The 10,133-nt window shown below is 41.3% G+C and overlaps 1 protein-coding gene across 1 annotated transcript; it reads left to right on the top strand.

The window, feature by feature from the left end:
- Positions 1-3,345: 3,345 nt before the first annotated feature.
- On the top strand, positions 3,346-5,581 carry LOC147625826 (Glucose-methanol-choline (GMC) oxidoreductase family protein). The gene is made up of 4 exons (XM_086817839.1): positions 3,346-4,018; positions 4,095-4,498; positions 4,809-5,383; positions 5,545-5,581. The coding sequence occupies exons 1-4, from the start codon at positions 3,346-3,348 to the stop codon at positions 5,579-5,581; spliced, it is 1,689 nt and encodes a 562-aa protein (XP_086673965.1).
- The last annotated feature ends 4,552 nt before the right edge of the window (positions 5,582-10,133 follow it).

Here is a 10,133-nt window from a genome sequence, read left to right as displayed (position 1 = left end):
ATAAGCATAATACAACATAGGCTCGTGAATTAAGGTTATGCATAAGCTCTATGTATGCATGTATGCATAAAGCTTATGCATAGAGCTTGTGCATTATGCTTATGTATAGAGCTTTAATGCATAAGCTCTATGCATTAATCATATACATATAATCTCTATGCATAGAGCTTAATGCATGAGCATATGCATAGAGTTTAATGCATAATCTCTATACATTAAGCTTATGCATAAGCTCTATGCATTGAGCTTTTGCATGAGCTTAATGCATAATCCCTTAAGCCTATGCATGAGATCTATGCATAAGCTCTTGCATGAGCTTAATGCATAAGCTCTATGCATAGAGCTTATACATGAGCTTAATACATAATGCTATATTATGCATAAGCTTATGCATAGAGCTTAATACATTAGCTCTATGCATGAGCTTGCATAAAGTTTAATGCCTAAGCCTATGCATACAGATTAATGCATAATCTTATGCATAGAGCTTAATATATAATTCTAACTATATTAAGTTTTATAGATGTGGCCACCACTAGAGAATGATCCGACATATGGAGGGGCATTCTCCAGTACACCTCCTATACCAGAGAGATGCATAATCTTATGCATAGAGCTTAATATATAATTCTAACTATATTAAGTTTTATAGATGTGGCCACCACTAGAGAATGATCCGACATATGGAGGGGCATTCTCCAGTACACCTCCTATACCAGAGAGATGACCCATATTTACGTAGTGTCTATGAGGCATAAAAGACTTGGTAGCGGGTTGAACTCTAAGTATAGGACTGAGCTATTGAGTCTCTTTGGCGTATCCCTCACCTTCTATGTGCTAGAGACTTCATCTATCCCACAATCACCCATTTCCATGCATCCCACTAGCTTTGCCTATTTCTCATCTTAAGTTATTGTCTATGCTAATCAGTGTGGTATTAATTTTTATAGTGGCTACCACCAGAGAATGATCTAGTATATGGAGGGGCATCCTCGAGTACACCTTTACTAGAGGATGACCTAGATTTATGCTATGAGGCATAAGCGGCTTTGGTGGTAGCTAAACTCTAATTATAGGACCAAGCTATTGATCCGCTAGTTCATTTCTCCTCATGAATTTCATATCTTACCCATGTTGTAATTTATTGTAAGAAAGGGTAGCAGGTCATGGCCCAACTGCTCAGGAGAATAGATACCAAAAATATCACAATGAAGTCGTGACTTGGGGGTGGTTGAAAGGGAGTGGTCACTGATGCTGATATCCAACAAGCTCAGGGAAACTATGACTGTGAGTAGTCAATTATTACCAAAGTCTTAATTCCTATGTTATTTTACCTTTAGCACTAACTTTTTTGCATTTTTTCATTATTAAATGTAGGAAGATGATGCTGAAGAAGGTGGTCACCATACACGTGATGTGGAGAGGAAGATTATGGCGAGGACAATCTTGAAGATGAAGATGAAGATGATTTAACTTAATCACTTTTCTTATTACTCACCTTTTTAGTTTTTTTAAAAGCCTTTTTGGACTCAATCAAATTATGTAATTTTCTAGGGATAGAGAATATGCAATAAAATCATATTTGCCAAGTATTGTAAGGCTCATGTGTATGAATTGCAATTGTTTTTTTAATATTTGGAATATTTTATATATGGCAAAAAATGGGGATAGAATGGGAGAGATGTGGTTTTTTTTTGCAGACTGTAGCATAGCTATGCACACGACTATAGACGCCGCACCTACTACGTGGCTATAGCCATGTGCCACTAGCCACATGCATAGCCACACCTATAGCCATGTGAGGCATTTTTTTTCAACGTAGTTTATTTTATTATCATGTGGTTCTAAATGTGGTTATTCTCCCCGTGTGTTGTTATGTACATATGTGAGTATGTTTCATAGAGCTCTACTTTGATGAGAGAATGAAACTGTGCTACCTATAAGTTGTATGCAAGAGAGAAACTTAGCAAGAGAGAACAAGTAGCATACATGTATGCAAGTAACAGAGTATAGCTTCCAAAAGAAGTACTCATCCTACTAAATATAACCATAATTGATGTTTAATAAGAAATTTAGTGACGGTAAAAGCAACAAAAAATTTATGTTTAATAAACTTTGAGGTTTATAGTGACATTTTGCAATGTGCTCAGTATATCATTCCTAACATCACTATCACCTTAAAATTTTTCAAGTTTACACAATGTCACAATCAACAAGTGACATTTAACCAACTTTTTCCTTGTAGTGTCCATAGAACGTTATTGTCATTTAAGTCATGATGCTTATTTCAAATTGTGGCACGCCACCTAGAAATGTCTAATTTAGAGTCCTATTGAAAAGTGAATAAGAAGTGTTACACCATTGGAATTTGTATTTATCTTGTAGGCTCCTCCAAAGGTCTAATTGCTTGAAGAAAAACACTTTTTGTGGTAAATTTGAACGTCTTGACTGATAGCTTTGTGAGGAGCGAAATCTTCATTTATTCTATTTATTCTGGTAGTGTGAAGGGTGACCACACACCTCCCTCTCCCCCTCTCTCTCTCTCTTTCTCTCTCTCTCCACCAAATTGACAATGCCAAAGAAGTTGAAATGAATTTAGAGAGAGGTGACCACACACTCCTCTATCCACCAAAGTGACAATGCCAAAGAAGTTGAAATGAAGTTAGAATGGTAAGTTGTAACACATCATGTTACGCTAATCACACGCATGGACTTCGAAACTCTTAGTCAAACAGAAACATCACCATTGATGCCGTCTTTACAATGGCCTTCGAAATTATTCCGTAGTTTTGAGATGAGCTGAGACATTCTTCTGTCGAAGACTTCTTATAAAAATAGGTTTATAAATTCTGTCGAGACAAAAAAAAAAACATCACCCATCTCGCCTCGGTAATGATCGCGTGCAGTAATATAGAAACATGCATGCACATCTTGTTTAAATCAAACCAAATTAGGTGGTGTGTGGGTAGCTCCAGGGAGTCATTAGACAGGAGCCGTGAGCCGAATGGGCGTTGATCTTTACGTGATCAGGCAGGCAAAGAGTGTGACTGTTGCATGAGCAAGGGACTGCTTGTTGTTGATAAATTGTGGTGGCTTTGAGTTAAGGCGACAGTACTGTCTGGTTCATTAAGCCCAGAATTAGGGCTAATCCGTATATGGTTTTAATGGGGAAACAAGCAGCTGGGAGCTGGCTACCCAGTCTTTGTATTGCAAATGCCTCGATTGTGATTTGTGCTCTTCTCTTGTGGATAAGCTTGTTGCTAACCTATTGCTGTGCTGAGAAAGGTGCTAATTTGCGTGGACGTGCCATTTTTGCTGTTTGATTTATCAGTGCGTGCCGCATTAATGTATTTTCGTAATGGCTTTGCTGCAGCTCCCAACTACACCTTTGTGAAGGAGGCGAGCGATGCAAGCCCCCTGCATGATAAGTTCGACTACATTATCGTTGGCGGGGGGACGGCAGGTTGCCCACTGGCGGCGACGCTGTCGAGCAAGTACAGGGTCCTGCTGCTGGAGAGGGGCGGGGTGCCCTACGGAAACTCCAACATCACTCGCCTGGAGAACTTCCCCAAAACGCTCGCAGACAACAGGCCCGACTCCCCCGCGCAACGCTTCGTCTCCACGGACGGCGTGATCAGCGCTCGCGCCCGGGTGCTGGGCGGCGGCAGCTGCTTAAACGCCGGCTTTTATAGCCGTGCCAGCCCGGCCTACGTGGCGCGGCTCGGCTGGAATGGGTCGCTGGTGAACGAGTCGTACCCTTGGGTCGAGGCGGTGGTGGCAAATGTGCCGGATGTGCAACAGTGGCAGAGCGGGGTGAGAAATGGGCTGCTGGAGGTGGGCGTGCTGCCCTACAATGGCGAGACCTACGATCACCTGCCCGGTACCAAGGTGGGTGGCTCTATCTTTGACCGCGATGGCAACCGCCATACGGCCGCCGACCTCCTTCAGTACGCCGACCCGCGCAACCTTACCGTCCTCCTCCACGCTACCGTGCAGCGCATCCTCTTCGACACCGAAGGTATTTTAAGCTTCTAATCGTTCTTAACTAATCTAAACACGATTACGTACTAATCCATGTAGTCATGGGGGTGCAGAGAGAGCTCGTCCTTCAGCTCACGCAGTAGTGTACACGGACGCCAAAGGCTCAACCCACAGGGCTCACCTAGACGACACCAGCAACGGCAGCGAGATCATCATCAGCGCCGGCGCATTGGGTAGTCCGCAGCTGCTTATGCTTAGCGGGATCGGGCCAGCAGACCATCTGCGCTCCTTCAACATCTCCGTCCTTCTGGATCTTCCCGGCGTGGGAACAGGAATGGCCGACAACCCCATGAACGCGATCTTCGTGCCATCGCCCATTCCCGTGGAAACGGCGCTAATCCAAGTTGTCGGTGTGACGGAGTTTGGTAGCTTCATAGAGGCATCCAGCGGGATAAGTGGCGGATTTGTTTCTACTAGTAGCGAAGCTCCGCTTGATCTTGGTATCATGTCTCCCGAGGTGTGTGAATTATTGATTATCAGAATAAATCATTGAGTTGAATAATAACAGAATAATTTTCTCTCCCCCCCCTCTCTCTCTCCTATATATATATTGTATAGTTTCCTTAATCACTTTCTCTCTCCATATACACACACACATATATATAGTTTCTTTAATCACTTCCAATGGTGCATTAATAGTTTCCTTAATCACTTCCAACGGTAAAAGGAGACATATATGTATATATTGTATAGTTTCTTAATCACTTCAATGAGTCTTTTAACAGGAGAGGCAAACTTGCTAATGCGTACCTTGTCGATGTGTGCAGATAGGGCAGCTTGCGACGTATCCTCCGGGGCAGCGCACAGAGGAGAACATAGCGAGCGCCATGGCGCAGCTCAAAGCGGCGGCGGCAGCGAGGGCGTCGCCGTTTTCAGGAGGCTTCATTCTGGAGAAGGTGATAGGGCCGTTGTCCAATGGGCAGCTGCGCCTGCTCAATGTAAACGTGAGCGAGAACCCCGCCGTCACCTTCAACTACTTCGCGGAGGCTGCTGATTTGGAGAGCTGCGTGGAGGGCATACGCACAATCGAGCAAGTCATCAACTCCGGCTCCTTCGTGGACTTCAAGTACCCGGAGCAATCGGCGGCGGATCTGCTCAACCTCACCAGCAGCCTCCCCGTCAATCTCATCCCCAAGCAGACCAACGACTCCTCCTCCCTCCAGCAGTTCTGCCGTGACACCGTCACCACCATCTGGCACTACCACGGCGGATGCCAAGTTGGCCCCGTCGTTGACCCCTCCTATCACGTCCTTGGCGTGGATGCCCTCCGGGTCATCGACGGATCCACTTGGAACTTCTCTCCCGGCACCAACCCTCAAGCCAGTGTCATGATGCTCGGAAGGTATTTTTTTCTCACACCCAACCTTCACCACGTGATCTTCTTTTCTTTTCACAACAACGTTTTAATATGCAAGTGGCTCTCACTCCACATCTCCTCATAACATCATCTTAATTTGGAAGTGGTTCTAACTTAACATCTCTTCAATTGTTGTTTTCCTCAAGGTACATGGGCATACAAATCATAAGAGAACGCCTTTGAACACAAGAAGATAAACACCTTGAACAAATAAATTTATATATGATCATGCCATTGCATACCACCATACCATTCCATGATTGGATATGCATATCCCATATCAGTGATATGTGCTCATTATTTTACTCTACATCCTAAAGCCTTCTCATATACAATAAAACTGATGATTTGTCGTTCCTATGTGAGCAATTGGTAAGGGGCTCGACTCTCAAGGTAGGTGTCAAAATTAGATCCCCACTACTTGTATCTACGTTGCCTATCACTTGCAAAATAAAAAAGAAAATGATGTATCATTCTATTCAAGTATATAATCATATTTGGTTATACAATTCAATAACTTAAACTCTTCTTATATTGTGTTAAAAGGTCATACATTTGTCTACCAGCATCTCAAAATACTCGATCGAATGCTTTGGTAAGTAAACTCTTCAACTTGTATATGTTTAAAAGCTAGGATTTGAGGAGGGAAATAAATTTAGACCTCGATATAGCCATGGTCATGGTAAATATATAGTAATAACTTTGAGAGGAGGGTGCATAATTGTTCTTTAGGCATATGAAAACAATAACACCATGTCATGTCAATTTGTCGCTGTTAATAATAACTCCAATGACCAATGGGTTGCCGCCATGTACAAGATAAATAAGACATTCATGTTGTAATGATAAAGATGTTCATATATATAAGATTGAATCTCCATAAGTAATTTAAGAGGTTCAACATCCAGGTTCAAAATTCAATTCAATTTAGCATGCCATGAGCATGAAGACTCTTGAATTAAAATAAAAGATTCTTGTGTTAGTCAGCTAGTTATTGAGTTATATAATAGCCACTAGGGGGTATAGCCCCATTTCTATCTACGAAGCAAAGAAAAGCAGTGATGAGAGATTGACAAAACCATGTTTCGCAATTATAAACACAGTTGGTAATGCGGCTATAGATTCATGGCTAGGCCACATATACTAACCATTTTCTCAACTGCATTGATAATCACGTTCTCAACCGTGAAATGGAAAAAAAACATAAAAAAAATGGAACCGAATGTGTAATGAAGTAGATTTGGTATGCACATGCACATGGGGGATGGGGTCTAGGCACTTGGGCTTACGGTCATTTACATGTGTACTTTTGGGGGCATTGGGCTATGCTATATTAGGCATAGGGCTCATGGGCATTGTACCTTTTTTTAATCATATTTTACTCTCTAGACGTCTGTCTTCTTGGTGCTCATGCCTAAGCTTCCATGGTGACCTTCACCCATGTATTGGACTCCATGTAAACGATGTCCCATGTCTTGGACTCTATGTAAATGACGTCCTTGGAGTATGTTTCTTGTTGTAACTCACCTGCTGCTGCTAAGTGTCCACCAGATACCCCTTGGTGTGCTTGTTCGATGATGTATAAGAATTCATCCTTCCTAGGTAGCATCTTAGTATGTCATCCTTACTTCTTCTATAAAAAGGTTCCGGTAATAAGTTGGTAAGGTGCACTCTCTTTACGAAACTTTCTTGCAATCTTTTTTTAGTTCCTTTCCTTCTAGAAAACCATTGGCTAAAAAGTTAACGATTTTTCCACTCCATTTTGGAATAGCCTCAGCACCTTGAATAACGTAGCATCCGATAACTCGTCCACATCAACCCCGATTAGGGCTTGACCATTAGGTATGTGTGGGATAGATGATCCATGACATGTTTCTTGTTAGGCCTCACAACTACTATAAAATCGAACTCAAGAAGAATTAACAATAACCTTGTGATCCTTCCCATGTAACATGGTTTATTTACTAGATATAACAAGGCTTGATGGTCAACATAGAAAATAAAGTTGCTAGCACGAAGGTAATGTTGAAATTTCTTTAGAGCATAAACCATTGCCCTTCACGCTCAGTGGTGGTGTAATTTATCTCAGCTTCATCTAGTTACCGACTTGCAAAACTTATAGGATAGTCCAATTTGTTCTCCCCTGGCAGTGCTAGGGCACATCAATTGCAAAATTAGATGCATCAATGTACACATGAAAGATGAGATCCCAGTTAGGTGTTCACGAGATTGGAGCACTGGCCAAGGCTTGCTTCAGCACATCATAAGCTTGTTAACACTCCTTGGTCCATATAAATACAATCAATAGCTTGTCCAAAGGATGAGCTATTTCCACATAGAAAAGAATAAACCGATGGTAGTAGCTGACATGGTCCATGAATCTCTAGACTCCCTTGTAGTTTATCGGTGGGGGTAATTCCAAGATGACCTTGATTTTGCTCTCATCAGTAGAAATCCCATTTTCGACACTAAATTCCTGAGAATAACTCTATGTTTCACCCAAAACTGGCATTTGTAAGGGTTTAAGGAATATGCAATAAAATTGACACCTTTCAAACACCTTTTTTAGGCACGCTAGGTGCTCTCTCCAAGATGATTGAATGCACAAATAATCCAAGAAGCTTTGAGAAACTTTCTTAAGTCCTTAAAAGTAGTATTCATAAGCCTTTGGAATGTGGCTGGTGTGTTGGTTAGACAAAATGGCATAACTCTATAAGCATATACACCATGCTCAGTGATAAAGGTTGTTTTGGATTGGTCCTTAGGTGCGATCGAAATTTGATTATAGTGTGAGTATCCATCTAAAAAACTATAAGACTCCTTGCCTGCAACTTCTTCGAGCACATGTTCTGAATATGGCAAGGGGTAGTGATTCCTGCGCGTGGTAGTATTCACTTTCTTGAGATCGACGCACACTCTAAGTTTTCCATTCTTCTTGGGCACAACCATAATGGATGATACCCATTCTGGGTGTTCAATCTCATAGATAAATCCACACTCAATAAGCTTATCGATTTCTTCCTTAACAATGCTTGCATATTTGGGATTCATTGGATAGGGTCGTTGTTTGACTGGTTTAACTTCAGGTACCATGGGGATGGTGTGTTGTACCACCTTTGTAGGAACTCCCTTCATATCATGGTATGTCCATGCAAAGCAATTCCTATACTCACTATTACAAGCTATCATTCCACGTATTCAAAGAATCATTAGGGCCAAAAACGACTGGAAAAGGGCTGTTTATTAATCTACGGATTAAGAAATTGTCCAATTGTGAATTGACACGTATACAAAAGTATGGCATTCTTGTCTCCTCTAAATGTCTTCTTAACGGTTCTATTTTAGTGGTGAACGGCTAAAACGGCTTAATTTAGACGTTTACAATGGCTAACATTAAAGTTTGGGTCCAAAATAGTGACATCTTGTTCCATTTTATATTTCAAAAAATCAAGCAGGAAGATACGAAATCTTCTCTTTTCAGGCTCTGAAAACAACGCTATTAATGACAAATCACCAAATTTTTTCAAACGTCTACTTTCCACCTTCCCTCCATTTTGGTATGGCTCATTCCCTTTTCCACCTTCCCTCCATTTTGGCATATGGCTTATTCTCCTTTCTTTGCATTTTCAAAAGACTCACTATTTTTCTCTCATCTGTGAGCTTCTACGGCGTCCTCACATCGTCCTTCTCATAATATAATTTCTTGTGATTTTCATAACACCACAGAGGATGGTGTTTGAAAACCCATGTTTTTTCGTGCGAATGATTGGGTAACAATGCTTCCCTCTTGCTGCAAAGGTGCCCAGAGGGTGAAAAGAACCAAGCGAAATGAAGTGAAATCCCATTGGAAAGGTCGTGTTCTTGCCTTCAAAGTGACCGACAATGGCTGACTTGCAAAAGTTCAACATGTCTACATGGCCAAAGACATGGTGTTGAACTTGGATGAACATCCAATTCTCCATTCTTACTGTAATTTAACAAAACTTTATCTATTTGATACAACACAATATTTCTCCTTCTGATATATTTGTTGTTTGTTTACTTTCACTTATCTTTCCATCAACAGCTGTGGAGTGGCAGCCTGTTGAGAGCTTAAGTGGCACATTCAAAGCAATTCACAAGGGGATTGCAGATGTAATGTATGCAGATAAACCACCTTCATTTTACAAATCAGTGGATATATTTGTGTATTTTGCAGAATACAGGGTTCCATCAAGAGAAGGTGTTCATGGAGAATTATATGACATACCTATTCCCACATTAATGTCATTGGAATGGGAAGTTCCTGATCCAAATACCATAACAAGCTTCAAATCCAAAATCAAAGATGATATTCTTAAAGCTATGTCTCTCCTGGAAGGATTTCAAGAAGGATAAAAATTCAATGGTTCTTGCCTATACATGTCTTTGTGGCATGTTTCAATACTATGGAATTGGAGAGGACAAGAACGATGTGGCTTAATAGAAGACTATCTACGACTGATCTGGACACTGTACTTGGAGAAGGATGGAGTACCAAGGAAACTTTTCATATTGGCGACAATATCAGTTGTAGAGTAAGCCCAAATTCTATGTCTATCTCATACCAACTATGTCGTCAATCCCTAGTTTTGGGCTATGACTATACGAGATGGAAAAGCAAGCTTGGTAGTTGGGTCCCTTTGGATTCTGAAGAGAATTGTCCAGAGTTTGAATTTAACATCATAGTCCATCCATTCATAGATCCTAGGAACCT

This window comes from Cibotium barometz, chromosome 23 (genome assembly GCF_041138505.1).
Source record: "Cibotium barometz isolate CiBa-2024 chromosome 23, ASM4113850v1, whole genome shotgun sequence".
NCBI classification, from domain to species: domain Eukaryota; kingdom Viridiplantae; phylum Streptophyta; class Polypodiopsida; order Cyatheales; family Cibotiaceae; genus Cibotium; species Cibotium barometz.
The sequence above is the reverse complement of the archived record's forward strand: the minus strand, read 5'-3'. Positions and strand labels throughout refer to the sequence as shown.